The 25,863-nt window shown below is 45.1% G+C and overlaps 1 protein-coding gene across 2 annotated transcripts in view; it reads right to left on the bottom strand.

Moving 5' to 3' along the window:
• PBX1 (PBX homeobox 1) overlaps nucleotides 1-25,863 on the bottom strand; it is a 280,953-nt gene that overhangs the window by 8,595 nt on the left and 246,495 nt on the right. Inside the window, exons 7-8 of one of the 2 annotated variants that reach the window (XM_044266773.1) lie at nucleotides 24,424-24,536; nucleotides 22,973-23,062 (exon numbers count right to left, since the gene is read on the bottom strand). In XM_044266773.1, the coding sequence (XP_044122708.1) occupies nucleotides 22,973-23,062; nucleotides 24,424-24,536 (203 nt within the window). The remainder of the gene's footprint in view (nucleotides 1-22,972; nucleotides 23,063-24,423; nucleotides 24,537-25,863) is intronic. The other variant, XM_044266774.1, reaches the window with a different exon arrangement.

Raw genomic sequence — 25,863 nt, 5'->3', positions numbered from 1 at the left:
CACGGCGCCAGCTTTAATGGAAGCCGCTGGGAGGCTGCTCCGTCTTGGGAAAGAGCTGACCTCGCTTACTGGCGCCTTAACCCTGGGGAGCAATTCCTTCCCGCGTCCTGACTACTACGGTGCATATTAAGCAGGAAACCCCACCTTGGTGTGTTTTTCTATCTCTGGGGTGGGAGCAGGGAGCCTCAACTCTGCACCCCAACCCCATCCTTGAGGGGTGCACAGGGCTGCACAGGGGTGGCAAGAATAGTTCATGAGAAATAAGACTCATTTTTATTTTTCTTCTGCACCCCAACTTCTGCCTTCACGCTCCGATGCAAAGTCCCCGTTGTAACGGACACGCTCGCTTCTAAATGCTGATGCTGGAAACGCCCAGGAGGCCTGGCAGGGTTGGGAAGGGGAATCCTGCAAAACCTAGTGTGTCCCTATTAGCTCTACAAACCTCACGAACGGAAGAGCGTTTACATTTGCACCCAGTCCTACAGGCGGTCCTGTGGCCTGCAGAGGCTGGAGGTGAGACCTGGGCTCAGATTTAATTCCACCAAGAGGAAGCCCAAGCTGGTGGCAGTCTCATCGCAGGGCCTCAGGGAGGAGGCAGCTAACAGAGTATAAAATTAAGATAACGTGCAGCTGGTTTCCCAGATTAAAAAAAACCTGGACTTCCAAACACAAATCAAAGCAAAAGGTATTTGGGAACAAAATTATTTCAGAACAAAAACGACTATTGACATCCTAGCTGAATGAATTTGGTCCATAACTGATCTACCCCACGGCTGCCTGGACCCTCTCTAATGGATAAGGCACGGCCTTCCTGGAGAAGGAGGCCCAGAATGCCTGCTATGATGCCAGGCACGGAGCAATGGAGGACGAGGACCGGCCACGTGGCTTCTCTGGACGCAACACGAGGAACCAGAATGGCATCCGAAGCGCTGACTTCTCTCCTCTCGGCCACCTTCCCAAGCCCGGACGGGGGCCACCTGCCTCTCCCTCCCCACGGTGGCCGCTGGGCCGAGAGCCGCTGGTCCTGTCCTCTGTTCCTTCCCGCTCTTCCTCTGAGCTCCCCTTAGCAGCACACACTGGACGCAGAGAATTCATCACCAGCTGTGACAGCCCAAGCGAGCCTGGCACTAAGAAACTCTCATTTGCAACTGAGAAATGCGCTGAGGTGCCACAAATGGCCTGATGTCAGCACCAAGTAGAGCTCGATCTGCATATGGGCCAGATGCCATTACCAGAGACGCCCGGAGCGTGGGGGAGGAGGTGGGCGCACTCCAGGCCCTCAGTCGCCTGGCTGCGGTGGGGCCGGCCAGGAAGAAACACAAAGAAACACGGCTGCACCCTCTCGCCCTCTCTAGGCGCGCGCGCGCACGCACACACACACACACACACACACACACGGACGGGCACGCACAGGGACACACACAAATACACACAACCACGACTGGTTGGGGGAGACATCAGCTCACCCAATGGGGTCACGTCCTGGATCTGCCACTTTTCCAGAAAGGTGGGAGAACGAGGTGTCCGTGATAGGCACACACTTCTCCCAAGATTGTACACTAGCGTTTACCCGAAGATGCTCGGGGCAAAGCGATGCTGTTGGAAAGTCCCCTCAGGGACGAAATATTCAAAATTTCCCCGGGGGGTTTTACAGCAGTAAGCCCGTACGTGCCCGGTCTGACACTCTCCAGTCCTGTCTCCAGCTGTCACCAGAGCCAGCTTTGCAAACTGCAATTCTGATCTCCCTCTTTAACCTCCAACAGCTTCCCACTGCGCTCAAGATAAGGCTCAATGTCCTGGTGAGGCCCACCACGTCCTCGATCTTGCTCACTCCCCAGCCCAATGCTTGTGTCTCATACTTCGCCACATCCGGCGACTGAGAAGTTCCTCTAGTGGCGCAGTCCTTCCCTGCCTGCTTCCTTCTCCGTGAAGGGTCCACTCATCCAATTTCGGGCCACTCACACCTTCAAGGTTGGTTTTGAAGGTTGAGACGAAGTATCCTTGTGCCCCTATTTGCCCTCTGGCCACGCCTCTTCCTCCTGCAGGTGTGTCGTCCTCCACCCACCCCTGCTCCCCTCTCCCCTCCGCCGCACTCTCCTCCCTGGGTTCCCAGTACGCACCTGTGCCGCCATATTGCACTGGTTCCTTTCTGTGTCTGTCTCACCTACCAGACCATGACAGGAGGGCTGTGGGACTTAGCTTTGTTTCCAAAGGGCCTACCACTGTGCCTGAGGCAGCACAGATTTTAATAAATCTCTCTTGGCGGGGACACAAAAAGAAGTAAATCTTCAGTGGCGCGATAACATTCGTGCTCCATTGTGGGTCTGGACAGATACCAGACCCGGGGCCTCCACAGTTCAGTCTGACGACATGTGAAGAGCCGTGTACACCCAGGAAATAGTCAAGGGCTAAAGCAGAGAAGGGGTTAAGGTTCAGGGTAGCTTTTACACCCAAGGAGTGAACTTTCCTAAGCGGGCATCTGGGAGATCTGGTGCTTTCAAAGCTTATCCCAAGTAAGGAAGGATGATGTATATTTACACTGCTCTGTTTTATTTCTTTAAAAAAACAGTTGAAAAACCACTGGATCCTGCCTGTAGCAGCTCCGCAGCTCTGCACACCATCTCAACAAGGAGTCTTCTCCCTGGGGCACAGGGAGGAGGAAGATATCACCATCCCCTACATCTGGAACGGCCTTCTGGTCGCCTCATCAGTGGGAATCACAGAAATGTCGGAAACAGACATCGTCCCTGCATGGCCTGCGGGGACGCTCCCCATCTTTTCCCTCTCTGGGGTTGAGACCCACATGCAGATGCAGCTTCTACCTTGGGATCTGGGATTGGAGTTGCCAGATAAAACGTAGGCCATCTCCCAAATTTTGGATAAACAACAAGGAACGTTCTCGTCGAAGTCGGTGGCGTGCAGTGTTTTCATTTGCTAGATGTGAGCAATTCTATTTGGGATCAACATCTACACTCAGCCCCAGAAATATTTTATTCTGGCTTCCTCTGGTACCACAGACAACTCAGAGTCAGTGTAGCTGTGGGTCCTGCTCTGACCTTTTGCACCTGTATCTCCGTACAGGCGTGTCTCTGCTGTGACAACACCTTTGCCGAGTACGCACCTGCCACTGGGTCAAGTTGCTATTTCTCTGAGTTCAGCTGAGACTGAGAGATAGACTTGCTTTTGCAGTTCGAATTCTGCTCTGGAACCTCAGCTCCAGCCAACAACTAGCCGCCACTACATTTCCCTTAAGTCTGTCCCATGCCACTGGATCAGGAATCCCCATTTCCAGGGTCCCCTGACTGCTGTGGCCATCCTCCCCGATTGCCGCCTGCCACCAGGTCAGTCCCTGGTGACCTAACAGCCAAGTCCCGCCAGCACATCCCTTTCTAGCCACAGCCTCCTGAGCTCTGAGATTTTGCTCTGAAGGTCTGGATGTGAAAAAAAAAAACCCAGCAGTGAAGCAGCCATTCCTGGTAGAGAACGGATCGCCTGGCTAACATGAACTTCAGTAGTGTAGGCTGCTGCCAAGAAATGGTAGAATTCCCACCGCCAAACTGAGATTCCTTCTCAACCCACAGTGAAGTCCAGTGGGAGGCTCTGGGTCTTTGCCGGTCCCTGTCCTCTGATCTCTAGAAGTCCATGCCATTGTCTACAGCCTGGCCTGAAGGTCACCTCTTCCTTCTTCAAGACACACCATCACCCACTTTCCTAAATGGGAAAGTGGCTTTGAAAGGCTCCCTGGTTGTCCCAGCCCTGGGAGGACATGGCCATCTGGTGGCAGGTGCCCATCCTACCTGCGTCATTGGGCAGGGATGGTGCTAGTAAATTTCTGACTTTGGTCGATGAGTATATAATGGTATATAAACCCAGTGGGAGCTCCTAGTCCTACTTCTCAGGTGAGGAAACTAGGATTTGGGAACTAGAATTTGCCAGACTCAGTCCCTGCTATATGCCACCGCTTTTGGACATCTCAAGTTTCAAAAGGTCAGGCTGTGTGACCTTGTGGGCACCACATGTAGAGCACAGCTCACGGCTGAAGGCAGGGGCTCTTGGCTACAGTTCACCTTCAGGGAATCTTTATGCTGTTCAGGAAAATGCTAGAATACACGTACCAAGAGACTAGCCTCAAGAGAGTCCTTCAGGGGATTCTAATATCTCCCGCTCCTACGCCTCAATTCACCTCACCAAACTCGGTTTCAGACAAGACACACCCTACTCCCCTGGGGGGTGGGGTCTGGGACCCCACCATGTGCGGTGCCGTCTTGCTAGATGAGACTAAGTTATTGCAACTGGAAATGCAGAATCCTGCTCTCAGACCTGTAGGGTGGATTTGGCATTCATCCACTTGGTATGAACAGGGAACTCTCTGACCAGTCTTGGTCTCCAGCCTCCTCCGGTGCGCACTCTAGCTGCTGTCTAAGGGGTGACAGTCAACACCCAAACGCAAGACCATCAACTGCCACATGGTCAGGGTGCACCACCCTGCCAGCCCCCAGCACCACACAACGGAAATACACACATAGATCGACTCTGAGATTGAGAGCTATTTGGGCACCTTCTTAGTGCCATCCTTTCTAATTTATCCGTGAGAAGGCCCAGAATGAATGCTGCCACGTAAGGCTCTTCAGACACACGGGATGGTTTGGGGGAACCCTTCCTGGCTTGCACAGGATATGGAGTGTGCATTTCCAGGCATACGGCTGGGCTGCTTTCTTACTTGTATTAAAAATACCAATCGGACAGCTACACAGAATGTTTCCATGTCCCAGACTTATGGAGTCCTTAGATGAAATGTCATCAGGATGTTAGACCTTAAAATTTGTTTTATTTAACATTGTCAAAGAAAAATAAGCTCAGCCTGATTTAGCTAAATAGAGGTGCCTTAGTGCAGGAAAGTATTTATATCTCAATAAACATCTCTGCACTCAGACCCACATACACCAAAACACACAGACGCTTACACACGTCCATACAGTGCTCATGAACATGCAACATTTCCGCAGACTTTATCATATTTACATAGAACCCATACACGTTAAGAAAATACAGTAACTAAAGAATGCAGAGACGGACACGCACACATGCACATATGCACAGATGCCGCTTAAACTCAAAAAGGGTAAATATATAAGACAACAGAAGATTGTATTTACGCATCGGGCTAAATCTGGATAATTCAAGCAAAGGGTATTTTTTTTTTAACTCTGTATAAATTATCCGATTGGCTGATTCTACACAGCCCCCAATTCTTTATTTTATTTTTATAACCTCTGATTTTGCTTTGGCTCTTCTGAAAAGCTATTGTTTACTCCGGGCACACACAGGAATTATATATACACCTTCACGATGAATGGTAGCTATGCACAGAACACACACACACACACACACAGAGGAAACGTGTGGCATAGACCTTGGGGCTATTTACCGTCACACAGGAAGCTGCAGCCCCTTACACTTTTCTGACCATCCAAGAGACAGCAATTACCCCAGATTATCAGACCAACAATGACATGCCACGTAAAGAGAGACACCGAGCCAACTCTACATCCCAGAGACTGGCATATTCAAGTACACTTAGGACATTAATAGCAATTTACGTGCCATCACTGAGACAAAGCCACAAAGGCTCCACTGGCAGCCTCTTATTTTGAAGCCTATTATTTGTGGGAGTTACAGGCTATAATCACAACAGAAACTTTCAAAACCCTTATCTTCCGTGACGCACCAAATCTATTTCAGAGTCATAATTGCTATGTCACCGGAGAGTTTGCTGCTTAATGCACTCAAATGCCATTTAGTGTTTGCAGGGTCATTACAGCGAACAGAAGGGTGGGGAGGGGGAGGGATGTGGTGGGAAGCTGGGGGGGGAGGGGAATACAGATGGAGAATGTTGGGGGGTATGTGCTAGAACGGGGTACTCGTTTATGAAGGGGAGGATACTGTTGTTTTGAGCATTCCTTTTATCGACAAAATGAGAGCAAGAGCTTGAAAACTATCCACGGACTTGAAAATGCAGAATTGAGAGTTCAGGGGCTACCAACCCAGAGATCCTTCACGGAGGCTGGGGAATGGCCTCTCTTAATTCTGGGATTCTCAACCAGGTGTCAGAGTGGGTTGATTTTTTAAGAATTTCCATATTTTCCTTCTACGCCATTCCAGAAACCTCTATGGTGGGGATCTTCCATTGGTGCTGTGGGCTTGGGAGTCTGAGCTGGCTTTTCTGTGTGTGTTCTGCTACGGAGCGGGAAGGGTGGGGGGTGGACGGTGCCCGTGAGGAGTCAAAATTCTGCAGCTCAGAATAACGTGCTCCCTCACAGGTGGCCGAGGAAGATACCGGGAGGCTGACACAGCAGCCAAACCACCAGAAGACATCACGTCACTCAGAAGACAATTTTCTAGACCTACGGTCCTGAGAAAGCTGGTTAATGTCCATCGCTTGCTTTCTTCATCCTGACTACAAACTAGCCAGGGACATACCCAGCAACTCCTAAATTCCGGCACAGGGTAATTGTCAAGGACATTTTTGACTGATGAACATATCTCTAGGTTTTCCAAGAAATCTCCGAGGTTCTGTTTTCTAGCCCAAGGTTTTTCATAGACTAGAAATATAGAAAATGTTAAGTGAATTCAGACTCAGCGTTAATTTTTTTTAAAAAAGATCAACACCTGTATTATAGATCTGCCTTTAGTTTTCCTAGAATAAAAAAAAGAATCCACCTTTCACACTAAAGAACTTTCCACAGAAAGAGACAGAATGAGACCTTTTTTCCACAGGAGTCCCTGTCCACTGAGAAATAAGAGTTTTCTCTGTATTGCCTACATGTTGGCCAAGTGCAGAATGGAATAATAAGCTTATTGTATAAAAGTTCTTAGAAATTAATAGGAAAAGATGAACATTTCAAGAATATGTATAGAAGGCTGGCAAACATATGAAAAATGTTCAATATTACCAGTAATCGAAGAGATACAAATTAAATTAAAATAAAAATGAGAGGCCATTTTATAGTTTGATAAGTGACAAAGATTTAAAAGACTACTGTTTTGTCGAAGATTAATTGACCATAGAGTTGAGGGTCCATATCAGGGCTCTCTACTCTGTTCCACTGGTCTATGTGTCTGTTTTTATGCCAGTACCATGCTGTCTTGGTGATCACAGCTTTGTAATAAAGCTTGAAATCAGGTAAGGTGATGCCGCCAGCTTTATTTTTGTTTTTCAACATTTCCTTAGCGATTCGGGGTCTCTTCTGATTCCATACAAATTTTAGGATTATTTGCTCCAGCTCTTTGAAGAATGCCGGTGGAATTTTGATCGGAATGGCATTAAAAGTATAGATTGCTCTCGGCAGTATAGACATTTTAACAATGTTTATTCTTCCGATCCAAGAGCATGGAATGGTCTTCCATCTTTTTGTGTCTTCTTCAATTTCTTTCATGAGTGTTCTATAGTTCCTCAAGTATAGATCCTTTACCTCTTTAGTTAGGTTTATTCCCAGGTATCTTATGGTTCTTGGTGCTATAGTAAATGGAATCGATTCTCTAATTTCCCTTTCTGTATTTTCATTGTTAGTGTATAAGAAAGCCACTGATTTCTGCACATTGACTTTGTATCCTGCCCCGCTGCTGAATTGCTGTATGAGTTCTAGTAGTTTGGGGGTGGAGTCTTGCTTAAGAATGCTTGGATCAACCAGGAGATCAAAGAAGAACTGAAACAATTCATGGAAACCAATGAGAATGAAGACACTTCGGTCCAAAACCTATGGGATACAGCAAAGGCGGTCCTAAGGGGAAAATATATAGCCATCCAAGCCTTGCTCAAAAAAATTGAAAAATCCAGAACACACCAGCTGTCTCTACACCTTAAAGAACTGGAGGATCAACAACAAATCAAACCAACTCCACACATAAGAAGGGAAATCATCAAGATTAGAGCTGAGATCAATGAGGGAGAAAACAGAGATACAGTAGAACGTATCAATGAAACTAGAAGCTGGTTTTTTGAAAGAATCAATAAGATCGATAAGCCACTGGCTACACTAATCCGAAAGAAAAGAGAGAAATCCCAAATAACGCCAAGGAAGTAGAAACAATCATCAGAAGTTATTACGAACAGTTATATGCCAATAAGCTTAGCAACCTAGATGAAATGGATGCATTCCTGGAAAAATATAAACTACCAAAATTGAACCAGGAAGAAATTGACAACCTGAATAGACCGATATCTAATAACGAGATTGAAGCAGTGATCAAAAACCTCCCAAAAAACAAGAGCCCAGGACCTGACGGATTCCCTGGGGAATTCTACCAAACCTTCCAAGAAGAAATAACACCTATTCTCCTGAAGCTGTTTCAAAAAATTGAAGCAGAAGGAAAACTTCCAGACTCTTTCTATGAAGCCAGCATTACCCTGATCCCCAAACCAGGCAAGGACCATACCAAAAAGGAGAATTTCAGACCAATATCACTGATGAATATGGATGCTAAGATTCTCAACAAGATCCTAGCCAACAGGATCCAACAGCACATTAAAAAGATTATCCACCATGATCAGGTGGGATTCATCCCTGGGCTACAAGGATGGTTCAACATTCGCAAATCAATCAATGTGATACAACAAATTAATATGAGAAGAGAGAAGAACCACATGGTCCTCTCAATTGATGCAGAAAAAGCATTTGACAAAATCCAACATCCGTTCCTGATTAAAACGCTTCAAAGTATAGGGATAGAGGGAACATTCCTGAACCTCATCAAATCTACCTATGAAAGACCCACAGCAAGTATCATCCTCAATGGGAAAATGCTTGCAGCCTTCCCATTGAGATCAGGAACAAGACAAGGATGCCCACGTTCACCACTCTTGTTCAACATAGTATTAGAAGTCCTAGCAACAGCAATCAGACAACCGAGAGAAATAAAAGGTATCCAAATTGGTAATGAAGAAGTCAAACTCTCTCTCTTCGCAGATGACATGATTTAAAAGACTACTAAGACACTTCCTGAGAGTGAGGAAGCGGGAATGATTGTGAACTTCTGGTGGGAGCTGTGCGTTCATACAAGTTTCAAGAAGATACGTTTCCCTACATCGCGAAAGCCTTGGTCTAGATCGTATCCTTTGATCCGGTGTCATGGTTAATTCCATGTCTAGGAATGTATTCAAGGTAGTAACAGAAAATATACACTGAGTTTTCTGTATTATGCTGTTTACCAACGTGTTTTTAATAATAGTAAAAACAACCACCACCACCCAAAAAACAAAAAAAATAGTCTAACCCTTCTACCAGAGACTGATAAGTAAATTATGAACTTTCCCTATACCATGGGTCTGTGCAGTTATTAAAGTTCTGTTTGAAAAGAATGTTTAATGATATGGAAAATATTCATAATATATTTTTAGTAAAATAAGTAGGTGACAAAATGATATGTTCGATAGGATCATAGCTCTTCTACACCCACACAAAACACACTTACACGCAGAATGCTAGAAGGCTGGAGAACAAAAAGTTAGCAGTAACTTCCTTCTGTGTGATTTTCCCTGCATTCTCCACATTTTCTAAGTTAATATTAATTTGTAATCAGAAAATAAAAAGTAAATGTAGAAATTAGACAAAGCATATGCGGGGAAGTCCACATCTGATTTAGATCTTTGTCTTGCGTGTTTGAAAGGTCTTGGCTAATCTTCAGAGCTCACTGGAGAACAAGCCAGGGCAATCAGTGGTCAAATACCAGTCTGAGGTCTTTCTTAGATGGAGGCAACTGGGACTCTCGCCTAGAGAAGACAAAGTTAGCCAATGATTTCAAAACGCTCTTCAGAATATAACTACCTGCGAAGAATGTTCATCAGCTGTTTCTCCCTTACCGCAAAAGAGTAAGGTCAAAGAAGGCGAAACACAGTAATCAACTTAGATGAAATACAGAATTGCTTGAGACTCTCCTTTTCATTTTCCTGCCCTAATGTCCAGTGCAGTAACTGGGTAATAACAGATTTCAAGAAAATGCTTGCTGATCGAAGGGGCAAATGAGTGAGTGAGTGAACTTTAGATCAAGCTCAAGGCCACAGAGTCAATATCTGCTCCAGAAAAAAGTATGGGAAAGACAAGGAAGGGCAGCAGATGTATGGTCACTGAATATCTACCCAGAAAAGGCTGAGGAAGTGATTTGGTGGAGATCATAGGGCACGAGGGATAGAGAAGTTGGAGGTAAAGGACGTGTACCAGGCTGCGATAAACAGAAAGAAATAAGAAAAAAATTCACTTTTGTGTGGGAGAGCCTTTCTGGACAACAGAAACACCAAAATGCATATGCTTGCTTGCAGGCGTTCCAAGTAGGCAGAAAGTCCAGCCACAAGTCTGCTTGCTGGTTTACAAATACATAAGCAAAAAAAGCTTTTGACTATAGGTTCAAGCAAGTGCAGAGCAAAAAGCAGTAAGCACCTGCTATGTACCAAGCCTGAACCGAAGGCTGGGATATAAAACCAGGGGGTCTAGAGAGAAGGTAAAGAAAACCACCAGAAAAGGACTCCTACTCCAACCTGGCCTGTTAAGTACTATGTAGACACAGTCTGCAGAGACTAGAAGTACTTCCAGGAGAAGATGATCCTGGACTACATCTTACAGATTGAGTGCAATTATGAGATCCTTGCCCACTGCCACGGGTTCTGGGCTATGGATTCTACTGCTTGAGAATTTTGATGACCAGGAATTGCCTCTAAGAAGGGCCAAGCTCAGTAGCAGAAGATGCGGAGAGAAGGTTCCAGAACTCATGGTCTAGATGGGAAGCACCAGGCTAGGTTCTTGGTGATCTTCAACAGCAAAAATCATCACACTAGCCATGGAATGCCAATGGGTATCTGCACGTCTGTTTTGCTCACCTTTAATTTTATTGTTTTTGTTATTGTTCCGATGCCTGTTTTACCCACCTCTGAATGTTTTTTGTTTTTGTGTTCTGGACATTTTTTTAAAAATGTCCTGATTGTTTTAATAAACTTGAGTTAAATAACATAATGCATATAAAGTACATAGCACACAAGAAGTTAGTAAGTGTTACTTATTAATACAATTATTAAATGTCATTTTAGCCTGTTAATTTTCTATCCTTATTGTGTTTTAATTGTTCTTTAATTTACTGCTTTATACCACTTCCTTATTTTATTACTACTTGATCTGTTTTATCATCTTTGTAAGTATGTTCTTAGCTGATGTTATTTATTTTAACAACTCGTCCTAGCTTATTTTATGCTTTTAGTGTTCTCTTTAGTAATTGTGTGTCCTAATTGCTTTTAACCTTCACTTTGCCGCTTCACATGCAATTTCCTCATTCTCCTGCCATTCTTACCCTCCCGTTTACTCCCCCGTAGTTAATTTGTATACTCTTTCTTGCTGGTTCCATTTCTCTTCTTTCCTAGCTCTTTTGATCTAAATGTTTATCATGGAAATACAGTTCACACACTTCCTAGCTCTTTAATATGTGTCATTCTTTTTTATATTTAATTTTTAAAATTTTATTCATATATTATCCTTGCATGTTATTACTTTTTTATTTTTTATATTTTTTATTTTTTTTAAAGATTTTATTTATTTATTTGAGAGAGAGAGAGAGAACATGAGTGCATGCAAGCTGGAAAGAGAGGGAGAGAGAATCTGCTGCAGACTCCGTGTTGAGCGAAGATGTTCATGATGGTGAGATCACAACCTGAGTTGAAACCAAGAGCCAGCGGCTGAACCTAGCGTCACCCACAGGCCCCATGACAAGTGTTCAGTGTCAACAAAGAGGAGGGATTGTCTCAGTAGAAGTCCTGCCCAGCAAAGCAAGGTGGTCCCTTCTGTTGGTCTGGGAGAAACTGTGACTTCTGTGGTTGATACTCTGGTTTCTTCAATACTAACCTTTCCCCCCACTCCAAACCATTATTTCACATGGGTAAGCTATTAAGTTAAAATTTTTCTCTTCCATTTTACTGTCCCCAAATTTAAAAAAAAAAAAGATTTTTCTTGACTTCAGACATAGATTCCTCAGACAGCCTTGCTGTGTACTTTAATGAACCATCAAATTTCTCCATGAGGAGACACCAGATCTGAAATTTCTGCTCTCTCTCCTATGATCATCAGGTCCTTGGCTAAGTTGGTTAACCAAATGGGACACAACAGTGACGTAGGGTAAGCTATGTCCAGGGAAGGGCTTTCTATGTAATTTTTTGGATTTAATTTTAAGAAGAGAAACCACTGGTCTTTAAGCATTCTCTATGCCACCCAAAAAGGATACATAATGTAATAGTCATAAGGGAGTTCTCACAATTCTTCTCCCTATCAGCCAGGCTCTAAAATATTTATTATAAAGAAACATAACAGATTCTTTTACGGTAAGGTTCTTGCCAAGACCCTTTACTTAACATACGAACAAGAGGTTTAAGGCTCCCTCGGGACAAAGGTTAAGAACTGAGCTTTGGAGTCAGACTTGGCTGGATGTAGGTCCACATCCTGGCGTCATCCTTTTCTGGCTATTTGATCTTGAATAAACTACTTAATTTCTGAGTCTCTGTTTTCTTATCCATAAAATGGAGAAGAGAGTGTTGATAAAAATACAGGATGAGGGGACCCTGGGTGGCCCAGTCGATTACGTGTCCGACTTTTGATCTTGGCTTTGTGAGATAGAGCCCTGCATTGGGCTCTGCGCTCAGCAGGGAGTCTGCTAGAGATTCTCTCTCCCTCTGCCCCTTCCCCAGATCACACTTCTCTCTCTCTTTTTCTCAAATAAATAAATAAATCTTACAAAAAAGATAAAAAAAAAAAACCCATTGAAGTATTAGGATACAGACTAAATATTACAAGTTAGTGTTCTCAGTGTGGATGTTGGGAGAAGCTCAGGTTTGCCTCAGAACTTGACACATGGAGTTGGCTGTGCCTTTGTTCTCTCGCCTCTCGAAAAGGGCAGAGGGTGTTCAGTAATGACCCTGGGTCTCTCTACAACTCCCAGCTCTGGTGGCAGAGAAGCCTGGCACTTCTCTCCTAAGAACCTCACCCTTTTCAATTCCCTTAGTCTCAGGGTTGGCTGAAGATGGGTTCGCACACTCCCATGACAGATCCTTCTCTAAGGAGGAATAAAGTACAATTTTGGACAGGTGTGTGGCTTTGGAAAATAATAGGTTTATATAATTTGGGGGAGAAGTTTTAGAACTGGACTTTAAGCTAAAGGGGACAAGAGAAGAAAAGGGAGGAAAAGAAGATGAAGTTGGGAGATATAGTATCCTCTAAGTGAGGAGATCCACTGTAACTTTTAAATATCATTAGCGTCTGTTTTTAGGTACTTCAAAGGTTCTTATTATGGCCAAGGGAACACAAGTCCCTTTAGAAGCAGTTGTTACATAAAGTCAGAATCGAAGGCAAGTGTAGACTAAAGCATCTGATTTGATATGCAATGGACTTTATAGCAGTGTCAGGCTCTGAGATTGATCAAGACTGAGTGGCCGTCGGGGGTGGGGGGCGGGAGGGACATCCGACGGCCTAGAAGAGGACAGATTACTCTGTGGTCAACTCTGTGCTCTGTCCTTCCTTCCCCTTCATTTTCGTTTTTGTAAACTGTGAGAAAGGGGTGGACACAAGAAGGTGAAGGATAGTACATTTTCACAAGTGTATTACATCGGTCAAAAATCAGGAGAATGTGCACTAACCATCTGCAAGCTTAACTGCATAAAATTTTACTTTAGAAGAGAAAGAAAACTATAAACGAATACTGAATACTCGTCAATGACACCCATGCCAGTAATGTTGAGTCAGGCAAACCTGTACTACTGCTGTCAGTTTACTTTGAAATGCATCCGAGAAGTAAGCTGGCTTAGCGACAGAAGGACGCAGATATAGGTAGACGCAGGATGAAATACGGATGCCAGAAAGTGTGGTAGGCATAGTGGCTTCCCTGTGAAATTCTCCCAACTCTTCTGTGTGTTGGAAAAACTTTGAAATAAATGCTGGCAAAAATTTTTTTAGAGGTAGTATCCTTCCTGCAAAAGCAACAAAAACAATAGAAACAACAACAACAGGAAAAAAACAACGTAATTCCTTCTCTTAGGTAAGCCCTAAGCACCATTCAAATGTGCTTCCCTGCAGAGCACAGCTTCTCAAACAGAATGTGCTTCGACATCACCAGGGGATCTGGGTAAAGGACAGAATCTGATTTAACAGTCTGGGCAAGGCCTGAGATTGTGCCTTGCTCGTGAGCTCCCAGGTGATGCCGATGTGGCTGGTCTGTGGCCACGCTTCGAATAGGCCAGCGGGTCAGTCGGGGAGGGAACAGCTAAGCAGTGGCTGCCAACAAAGGCTCTGGGCACCTGGGAAATCTGAAACAGAGATGGGACCTCCTGTAAGGTCGAAATGATTTTTAGACTTAAAGGGTTCAAGATGACTTCAAGGACATGTCTGGCTTAGGCTTAAAAATTATTAGGTTAGATGAATGAATGGCTGACAGAGTCTACAATTACTGCAAATAGAGCCACAATAAATGTGGCATTTATATATTTATATTTTAAACCTTCCTCCATATTCCTTCATAGTTTAAAGCATGTAATTATGCTAATCTCGTTAACTTCCTGTACACGGTTAATTTTTAATGACGAGTTCTAGTTGCTTTAGGAAAGTCTGATTTAGGCAGAAAACATGTTTCTCTGTGGTCAGTGTTAGGAAGTTTTCTCTGTTTTTACAGTGTGATCTCAACATCAACACGATCATCCCACGTTTGGTGGCCCCTATGGTGCTGGCGGGGCATCTAGAATTGCACTGTGCAACACGGCGGCCACTCACCACGTGTGGCTCTTCAAATTTCAGTGAACTCAAATTAGATACAGGTACAAATTCGGTTTTTCAGTCACACCAGTCACATGTCAAGTGCTCAACAGGCAAGTGGGGCTAACGGTTAACTTACAGCCAAGAGTAAAACAGAACATTTCCCTCAGTGTAAAAAGTTCTTTTGGACATCATGTTTCTATAAAATCTCTAGAAGAATGGCAAATGTCAATCCACGTTTCTAAGCCACTCACATTTTTAGTTGATAGGAATATAAAGATAGATGTAAATTCCTCTCACAATGGCCATTCCCAAAATTCATTAAAATATTATTATTTTGCTATATTAGGTGGAAGTATAGATCTTCTGTTTCAGAGAAGCAGGGATGGAATAAATAACTCCCAGCATTCTGTGACTCTACTGGGTGCCAAAAATCTGTGTGGCCCATGATAGATATTAGAAGGTCCTCAAGAAGTATTTGTTTAATAAAGCATTTACTCATTTATTTACTTTTCTGGTCAGCTGTTCCAGACTCAAACTGGTCCCCCTTCCTGTCTTATTTCTCCATCAAATTCAAGAATTGGAATACTTCGTATTTGGAGATATGGAAAAGAATTTCCTCAAACTCAAACAGAGTCAGAGGTAAGTAGATATATATACATACAAAATATACATACATATATATTTTTTTAAGTACCAAATTTTAAAATAACAATTGGATTTTCTAAGGCGGAGGTCTAACATGTTATCTGGAAACAAGCTAAGAACATGGAACCCCTTCCCAGAAGGTAAGAAGTCATCAGCAGAAATCGATGCCAACATTTCCCACAATTAAATTCATCCAATTTAATTAGCTTAATATTTACTGAGGTCTAGAGGAGCCCTGCCACTTCCAGGAGCAACTGCCCTTTTGAGGTTGTGAAATTTTTCTTTATAGAGCAGAGGGCGGGACCAACTTGAGTCTGGAAAATCTGACCAGAACCTCGCCCAAGGGCTGCATGGCTGGAGGGTCAAATCTGGGCCTGCCTGGGTAGGGTGCTCTAAAATACCAATTCAGTGAAAACAGCATGATGCACAACTGTCCTCTCACAGATGGGACTCTTTCCAAGAAGACAGATTTTTCTTTCATTTATAACTTTGAACTATTTCCCTTCCTGTTGTAGTTTCCTGGAGATGGGAAAACCCATGTTTCATAAGCAGAAGAGGATCCCGGATGAGTTGTCTTTTTCAGAGTGCAGGAAACGGAGTCCTGTCAAGGGGAAGCGATTTGTCCACCGTCACATGGGCAAAAAGTAGCAGAAACGGAATACAGATGCGTACATGTATAGCCACTCACACACCGTGAATGTGATCACATCTGTGGTGACCGCATCACTTGGTTTGAGTTCAACCAAATTCTTTGTGACTATTTCTACTAAGAAGTCTCCCCCAAAAGGATATGTATTCTTGTAAGCCCACGGTATGGATTTTTGGGGAGGGGGTAGATTTCTCAAATTACTGCTGGTTGGTCTTGGATTCTCTCTTCGGAGTAACCTCCCTTCCAGATTCCCTCCTAAACTTCAGAGTTGATCGGTTCCCTTGTGTGAACCTTCCAAAAACAGGAAACCTGATCGCAAGCACTGAATGAGATTGAAAACTAAAACATATGCTGATGGGCATCAGGATTTTACATTCATCTCAGGTACAGGCTTTCCCCAACCTGACCTAGATATAATAAGACGTCACCTCCTTCCCCAAGGTCAAAAACACTATGGATGGCTTATTTGTTGAATGGATGACTGGATGGGTGGAAGGATGCACACCCGAACACATGAATGCATGAGTGTATGAAGATGCCATTAGACAACGTGGCCTCATTGGAGGTTGGAGGGCTTTCACCTGGCCACTGGGGAAAAACAATGGATTACGTATGAAATTACAATATTGAGATTTTTTTTTTTTGCTTCTTCAACGATTGTGGGCTCCGATAAAATGTTTTTCAGTTCTCAAATGATAAGTTGATATGGTATTAAGTTTTAAAAGCCTCATCCAATAAGAAGCCAGACGGGCTTCCTCCATTTCCTCTCGACTCTGCCATAAAGTAAAGCCGGGCTGGAAGCTTCTGGAAGGCAGTAGTCCATCTACAACATTCCTGCCACCTCAAAACCCTCCAGAGATGGGTTCACCATGTTCAGACCTGTCAATTCTCATCACTCCCTCTAGCCCTCCAGCCTGGGGCTGTTCGCAGTCCCAGCTGCAGTGTTGGGAGGTACCTGAAGGAAGCTAACTGGGGAGCATATCTAAATATATTTTCATACCTTCAAATTTTGAATTCCACTTGACAAAATAGAAAAATTAAAACTTCATGTAATTAAAATGCATTTTTAAAGATTTGCATATGAATTTTAATTATCACTCTAACTTCCCAGTCCTATAATTCCACATGTGGCAACATCTTATTAATACATACTTAAAGTGGGCTTGCCTGGGTGGCTCAGTGGGTTAGGCCTCTGCCTTTGGCTTGGGTTGTGGTCTTGGGGTCCTGGGATCGAGCCCCGCATTGGGCTCTCTGCTCAGTGGGGAGCCTACTTCCCCTCTCTCTCTGCCTGCCTCTCTGTCAAATAAATAAATTTTTGTGATCTCTGTCTGTCAAATAAGTAAATAAAATCTTTAAAAGAAATACATACTTGAAGTGGAAGGAGGTCTCTCAGAAGTAGTTAAAAAAATTTTAAATGATGGCACATGGCCAAGTATCACCAAGTAACCCTTCTGATATCCAACCACCTGCAATGTGTTCACATCAATAAGATGGTATTTCTGTCCTAATGATTTATATTTTATTTATTTTCTTAATAAATGTCCTTCCCCCCCTTCACCTAACATGGGAGCAAAGCAAACCAAAACAAAAATACGTATGCTGTGGCTTATAAAGGTAAAAGTTTCATCTCTATTTTTCCACTCTTATAATAACCACAGAGCAAAACTGACAAGATGCTTCTGTTATGAACTGACATTAATGGCACCCTGCCTTTTCAGAGAGAACACTAACACTTTGTTTCCATCTTCACTGAAACTCTGGAGTAAGAAACATCTAACAGGGGTTTCTATCTCTGTTGACCATTGGCTGGAGTGAATGTACTCCCTCAACTCACATTTGAAAATAATTAAAAAATAAAGTGTTCCGCCCTTGAAGAATAATGCTTTCTGCTACCACATATCTCTAAGAATTCAAAACCTCAAGATACAATGGGAGGGAGAAGCAATGGAGTAGTCTAGAAGGAATACAAGATGCTAAGTCTCCCTTAAGAGTTCTCCAGGGAGTGCTGTCTACACTTGAGTCTAGTGTCTCTGGAGCGGACAGCAAAGAATCAAAGATGGTCCTTGTGGATCTCTAGATTTAGATCTAGAACTCTCAATCTCCACTCTAGGACTATCCAGCTGAAAGGGAACTTACAGCTTGCTTCTCTGGTAAATTTCACAGATGAAGCAAAAATACAGAGGTGACGGGACTTATCAAAAGAAAAGGCATAGGAAGGCATTACGTTTCCTGGTTTCTAGTTGCCTCTACCTCCCATGAGTTTGGCCATGGAGGTTTCAGTGGAACATCTGGTAGAGACAATGTTATACAGTTGTATGGATAGTATCCCACAAACAGGTGTTGACACAGGGATTCTTTTTAGGACAGGAGAAGTTCTACAGAATTCAAAGGGATCATTCTCTTGGCAATATCACCACTATATAGTTTCAGGTATCTAATGCTGATTTGAATCAGATTCTCAGAAAATCTGCACCAGTCAGAAAGTTTAGAAACCTTTTATAAAAAAGAAGACCTAGGGCACCTGGGAGGCTCATTCAGTTGAGCATTTGATTCTTAGTTTTGGCTCAGGTCATGATCTCGGAGTCATGGGATCGAGTCCCGTGTTGGGCTTTGCGCTCACTGGGGAGTCTGTGGCTCAGATAATTGAGCATCTGATTCTTAGTTTTGGCTCAGGTCATGATCTCGGAGTCATGGGATCGAGTCCCGTGTTGGGCTTTGCGCTCACTGGGGAGTCTGTGGCTCAGATAATTGAGCATCTGATTCTTAGTTTTGGCTCAGGTCATGATCTCGGAGTCATGGGATCGAGTCCTGTGTTGGGCTTTGCGCTCACTGGGGAGTTCCTCCTCCTCTTCCTACCCCCGCATAAATACATAAATAAAATCTCTTATAAAAAGGAAAACTTAAAAAACTTTTTGAATTAGAAACATGATATATTCGTGGGTTAATAAAGCATTTAAAATAAAGATAGTTTCCAGATACTTTACTGTTATATAAGATGTGCCTACTGGTTACTAAATAAATACACTTTCTAAATTCAATGGCAACTTGTCTTCTCCTACCTGATTTATTCATCAGTCAACATGTTCTGAGCAACTAATACAGGCATTTAGGAAACAGGAAATATACGGGAGTGGAAGACATGAAGACCAACTAAGTTCTGTCTGTTCACATACCTGTAATGTAAGAGAAGCGTATGTGTGATAAAGCAGAGAGAAGCAGAGAAGAAGGGCTTAGGAGGAAAACCCAGGCAGCAAGGAGGAACTGGCTGTGGGAGCGAAAGTATGTTTTTGAGAATGGGGAGCATGGGGAAGGTGGCACAGGAATGAAGGACATTTACAGAGATATCTGGCAGCCAGGCACAAATGTAAGGGGGATGTGCGCGATCAGGTAGAAGTGAACTGACCATGTTGTCCAGCACCCAGATTTTACCTGGATGTCAGGAGGGTGAGGTAGAAGGGCAGATAGGTTGGGACCAGGGTGTGAGAGACTCTGAGTGTCAGACCGGGCATTTGTGCTTGCTTAGGTAGGCAGCAGACAGGTGCTGGTGATTTCTAGGCAAGGAATGCCGAATTCAGAGGGTGTGTGCAGAAGAAAGGAGACACTGAAGTCAGTAACGGTAATGAGAAAATGATCACAATGGCCAAGCCAATGAACTATTCTAGAACTAGGACAGTGGCAGTGAGAAAGGAAAAAGAATGAATGTGAGAGCTGAGTGACCTAAGTCTGTCTGATTGACAGGGGAGTGAAATAAGCTCCCTCCATTACTCAGAGCCACTCTAACCTGGTAAGTGCTGCCCATTGTCATCCGAGAGCACAACGGACTTACGGATGTAGAACTGAACGCTTGCCGCCGCTACGCAAGGGAGTGTTTAAGACTTGTACAACGCTACATCCTTGTCGAAAGCGTATCTTTCCATCAGAAGAGAAAAAAGTGACAACCATGTCCTAACCAATCCTCACTAGGAACTGTCTACTGTGAAAACTGCTCACACACGAAGAGAAAAAAGGTCAAATTAGAAAGTTACCGCTTATAACATTTCATACTGCATTCATGCGGAACGATTTCTGCTTTGCCAAGCCCTTTCCTACTTATTTTCTCATTTTCCCTAAAGCAGCCCTTGAGGGCTTAAGCCTGGGAATTACAGGCCCCATTTTACAGAAGAGGGGGACAATGCCTACCCACAGACACACGACAGTGACCGGGACCGGAGTCTCCCAGCTCTTCCCAACCTTCCATGCGTTTACCATGTGGACTCGGTGAAAGGCAAGTAAGGGGTCTGAACTTTATGGGATTGAAAATAGACACTGGTTGGATAAGATATGGGTGCTATGAAAACCCAGCCAGGCGAGCAGATAATGGCTGCCCAGAAAATGTCCTCTACCGAGTGAAACACAATCCAGAGTCCAGCTGGGAATTCCATTGCTGCCTTGGGTTTAGGAATTGTTTATTTTTATTTCTTGGCTCGAACCTTTCATTCCTGCCCTGTTTCCTCTTGTCTCCCTCCTTCCCTCTCTCTTTCTTCTCCTGGCAGCCAGAGTCAGGTGCATCCACGTCGAACATCACTGTCTAAAATCACAGCTTGCTCTAACAAGCTTGGTCTCCTGCAGGTGGCACAACTTTAAAAACTTAAAATGGACACCCAAGGAACTTATCATATCACCATCAGCCTTTGAATCATTTACCCTGCTTATTAAAGACCCAGGAATCAAATAAACACCGTTTCAAGGGGGGGAAAAAAAATGAACACACAATGAGTGGCATTTTTAAGCGCAGTTTCTGTGGTAAGATTACATAATCAAACATAATTGTCTGCACATGTTTGGTTACACTCTTCCAGAAATGATTCCCAGCCCACCCGACAGTGTCAGAGGGGTCAGTGTTGACCCCCCAGAGTCTGAGTGCCAACCTCTCCTCCACTACCTAATAAGGAAGCAGAACCGTAAGCCCATATCCCGCCCATCGCATAGACTTTCTGTGGCTCCTGGTCTCATCCCCACACTCTGGTATTTTCTTCATGTTCTTGTCTTCCACATATACAGAGCAAAGCTTTTTCTGGAAAAATCTTTTGAGATAGAAGATGTATCTCAGAAAGACTCAGAAAACGCATAAATGCTTATGTGAAAACGCATAAATGCTTATGTGCTTGAAACCACCTCCCCCCCCACCACACACACACACAGACAAGCACAGAGCAACCTCATTTGTCTGGGGTCTGTTTTTGAGAACATACTTCTCTACCACAGTATCTTGTAAGATTTTGCTAAGCAGGTTTCCAGCAAGTCAGCCATTAACATGGTAATTATAATTAGCATAAGCACAAGAAGAGAAGAATGCCTCTGCTCTGGAAATCCTGTCTGGAAAAGTGACAGGATCGCCCAGACTACATTCAACAGGGTCAGCTTTGACCTCCTCCATCTCTGCCAGAGAGAGACTTGATAAATACCATACAAATTTAGAGGGGATTCTGCCTAAAGGAGGTAGAAAATAAAGCGCTCCTAAGTGGCAGGGGCCTTAAGAAGTCACCAAGACACTTCTGACCTGGTATTTGAGTTCTCCTCTCCGACATCCTGACTGAATAGCTAGCTATGCCGCCATGTTTGAATGCCCTGATGGATGTGGAGTTCTTGACTTCCAGAGGCAGCCAATCCCTTTTCTGGACAACTCTCACTAGAAGAAAGGCCCATCAAAGGTCGAAGTGAGATGTGTTTCTCTGAATCTTCTACTGGCTCCTATCCTTGGCCCATTTAGCTCATTCGTGACAAATCCAATCTTTCTCACAAATAACATGTCTAAAACTACTGTATACCACCCACGTCTTCTCATTTCTGGGCTAAGAATTCCCAACTCTTCCAACCATTCCGTGTGATGAACCTGCTGGTGTTCTGTTGATTCCTTCCAGTCTCACCTTAGTTGTGTCTGAGTTGACCAATGCAGGGCTGAAGGAGACATCACCTACACCAGTGTAGACACCACAGCTCCGTTAGGATAGACTAGGATGACATTTGACACATCAGGCCTACCGTTCCTTCATCCCACCCCCAATTCCTTTGAACCGTAACACCAGAAACAAACAACAAAAAAAAACATCGCCACCAGTCAACCAGAGTTTTCTTCCATAGTTCTGAGCCAGTGGTTCTACTGGAACCTCCTGCAGCCTCTAAAAGCCCAGGAAATGACCCCTGATCTAAAGGACAGCCTCCTTTTCCAGGCAGCCTCTTGTCCTCGCTTGCTGTCACCGCTGCTGAGATAGCGGACGATTGATCTGAGAAATCAAGTTGGATTGCTGTCCCAAATCTACATTCGGTTCTCCTTGTGTCTGTCTGATCGATTTCACTCTGTGCGACACAGCTTGTCGCTATGAATTTTCATGCTAGTCAGAAGCCGCCAGCGCGCCCAAGAACGAGGAGAAGATGGTCTGTGCCCCTCCCCATCCCTTCCCCTTCCCGAGCCTCTGTGTTAATTTCTTTCTTGTTTTGGTCCTTAGACAGACTGGAGAAAGGTGCTTTTTCAGACCACAGACCTGGATGCAGTGGCTTTCGGGCTACTGGTTTTCCTGCCCAGGGTCCCCAGGCCCCAGCTTGTGGTGACATTTCCGACCACGGTTGTGCTAGGTGTCACCTGTTCAGCGGCTCCTCTCAGCTGAACTCGAGTGGCCGCAGGTGCCGTGAGAACACTGATCGGGTGTGACAGCCCTCGACGCCAGCTGCCTGCATGAAGCCCGCCCGGTCGCCACTTTTCGTGTGGGGAGAACGCTGCCGACGGCGTGGCCGATACAGACCCGAGAAACTAGGTGACCGTAAAGCTAAGAGAAGCCCTACTAAGTGGCATTCGGAGCCCTGTGGCTTTGAAATAATTGGTTATGATAGAATAAAAACAAAGGGTTGGGGGGCCTTGTTTTCTTACACTGATGCCCTGCGGACTGTACATCTGACTGGCTGCGAGTCCGTCACTGTATCCTCCTGTCTGGCTGATAACATGGCGAAGGGTATCCACCTAAACGGACGAACAACAACAGAGAGGAGATTAGTCAGGGAGATGCAGGGGAAGGGAGGCAGAGCAGCATCGCGCGCGGGCCGCCGTGTGGGCGTGCCAGATTTACACAGTCCTGGCCGAGGTATCCTTCCCCGGAGGGGTCCGGCAGGAGGAGGCCGGCCTCTCTATCTGCCAAATCCGTTCTCCTTTCTGAGTTCGGTCAGCAAGACGGTGACAAGGTCCAAGGCACCTGGGATTCCCACCACTGAGACTAATCCCCAGCACTGCAGGAGATGGCAGGGGACGGGGGACGGAGTGAAGGACCCCTCCCCCATAGGGACCATCCTACTTCGCTTCTCCTCCGCTGGTTGCCTACGGAAGTCCAGGCTCTATCTGCAGGGGGACTGGGCCGCCGACTCCCAGAGAGAGCGGTATGTGACTGACACTGTCCTTGCGAGGACCCAGGTGATGGCCAGCTGTAAGGTCCCTCGCCCAGTCTGACCACAGCTCTTCACACTTGTCCCTAGGCTGTGTTTCCTGAATCACTGGCCAGGTGGTCTCTTCCAGGCGTGAGGTGCTTCCTGTTCGACGGGTAGGGTGGGAGACTGGGCTAATGGGGCTCAGAACTTCCCTGGCCATTCTGACCCAGAGCATTCGGCTTGACCCTCTCCCGCAGGCTCTGTGCTGAGACAGTAGGGTGGCTTCCTGGGATGTAGTGAAGACAGTCTGTTGGCTAATGGGCACCGAGGGTTTACACCACATGACCGGATTTTTGCTTCCCAACATGGGCCCCGACTCATGACCAGAAACCCAAGTCCCGTGACCTCAAGGATGATTGAGAAGATGAGTTTAGTCAACCTGCTCGGGTGTTTGTAAAGCTTGAAATGAAAACAGAAGATACAAAGGTATTTGCCTACTCATCAGTCACCTCCTTATCTGGCTAATATGGAGTGTGGGAAACCCGCAAGCAACGGGAGGGCCTGCAACGGGGGACAGTGGACTGAACTCCTCCTCCCTTTCCCTTCAGCGAAGAAAGAATCCACTGCTTCCACGTGCCCGGCAGGCCTCGGTCACTTCACCCTGAGCTCGCTTCTCTCCTGCTTTCCCACTGTGGCTGACAAGTCAGAGCCAAATGCATTCACAAAGTGTGGACGAGATTTCCCATGACCATGGTTGTTTTTGGTTTGGTTTGGTTTGGTTTGGTCGTTGGCAAGGTTTTATTTCTACATTGTCCCTCGCTCTCTCTCCCCCTTTCTCTCTCTTACTCACTCTATCTCCCTCTCTCACCCTCTCTCTCTGAACAGAACTGGCAAGTGCCAAGACGACCGAGGGCTCTTGGACTCCAATGCATTCAGCTGGTGGCACATTGGCTGGGTCCCTACCTGTGACTGCACGTTGGCTCCAACCTGGGCCCCTTGGTAAGAGTCCCCATTGAGTGACTGCACGCCCATGAACAAATCTCCAGAGTTTGACATGTTAAAAGAACTGGAAGAACCTGGAAAGGAAAGAGTGAGGCACCTGAATCACAGAAAGGAAAAGGCTCAACCCCTGCAACTAACAGCCAAGAGGAAGAATGACATGCAAAGCAACCCCTCCCAAATAAACACTAAGATAAAAATAACATCCACAGAGTCTGGTTAGTAGCATGAAGAACAGAGCAAGCAATAAAGGGTGCATATCGTTCATGTTACGTGAAGCCACGTCTTACTGCGAGTTGCCAATAGGACTGTGTCCCCTTAACAACTTCAAGCTGAGAAAGGGAATATTTATTCACATGTATTCTTCTTAATTTAGTCTGTTTGAATTGGAAATGGTCTCCAGGACCTCTCTTTCATGCCCGTAAAATTCTAGGGGTTGCCAGGGGAGCACAAGCTGAAGGATATGGACTAGTCAATGGATGGTACTTCTGCCACCAAGATGGCGCGCACAAGTTATTTGGCTAGTTTCCACATATGCTGTTGCCAACCAATCTGCCCTCACAGGGGAAGCAGCCCTGGTGAGGGAGGGTGGGGAATGCGTGACGGCAATGTCACATGTTAGGGCTGGCCATGGGATGGGAGTCCATTGACATTTCTGATCTCTAGAAAGGAGGTCAAGCTTCTGGCTGGGTAGCAAGCAGCCCAAGAGAGCCTCAAGGACTACAAGAAGATGTGAGGATGGTGACGTCTTCCCTTGGCACCTGCTATTACGGAGGAACGTGAAACAGAATAATGGGCTGGGAATTCCGAAGCATGCATGAAATAGGAAATGCTAATAATAACACTTAAGATAACAATAAAAGAGGGCCTCAAGAGGAGCAGTTAACCATCTGCTTTCACCTCCCAGAGAAGAAGCCTTCTCCCACACAGTTAGACTTTAGGCGGCACCCAGGTGGCACTATGGGAAACCCGGCCTGCCCTCGGCCTCAACACATGGGTGTGGAGAAGCTTCTTATTATTCTGAAGTCATCGTGCAGCTCAGCGCATTAGGAAAGAAAGCTCAACGTGCAAGGTTTGGTTAAAACATGACGTTAGCCTAGAAAAGGAGAGACCTTAGGGACCCAGGTCAGTTCCACTCTATTTCCAACTCTGTCCTGCTCGAATCACACTCTTGTCCTCACATTTGACAGCCATCATCCACTTGGGATCACCCAGCAATGATGCCCCAGCTCTGATGCTTTCTTAATCTCCCAAAGTAGGGAATTGCGCTCTCCTAGAGGGCTGTCTCCTGGAGCTCAAGAGAAAGCTTTTCCTGTACTCCGTCACTCTGCTCTATGCTGAACTGCTCACGGGATCCTCATATGTCTAAGGAGGGCGCCATTTTGAAAAACCAAATGGTTCACT

This window comes from Neovison vison, chromosome 10 (genome assembly GCF_020171115.1).
Source record: "Neovison vison isolate M4711 chromosome 10, ASM_NN_V1, whole genome shotgun sequence".
Taxonomy (NCBI): domain Eukaryota; kingdom Metazoa; phylum Chordata; class Mammalia; order Carnivora; family Mustelidae; genus Neogale; species Neogale vison.
The sequence above is the reverse complement of the archived record's forward strand: the minus strand, read 5'-3'. Positions and strand labels throughout refer to the sequence as shown.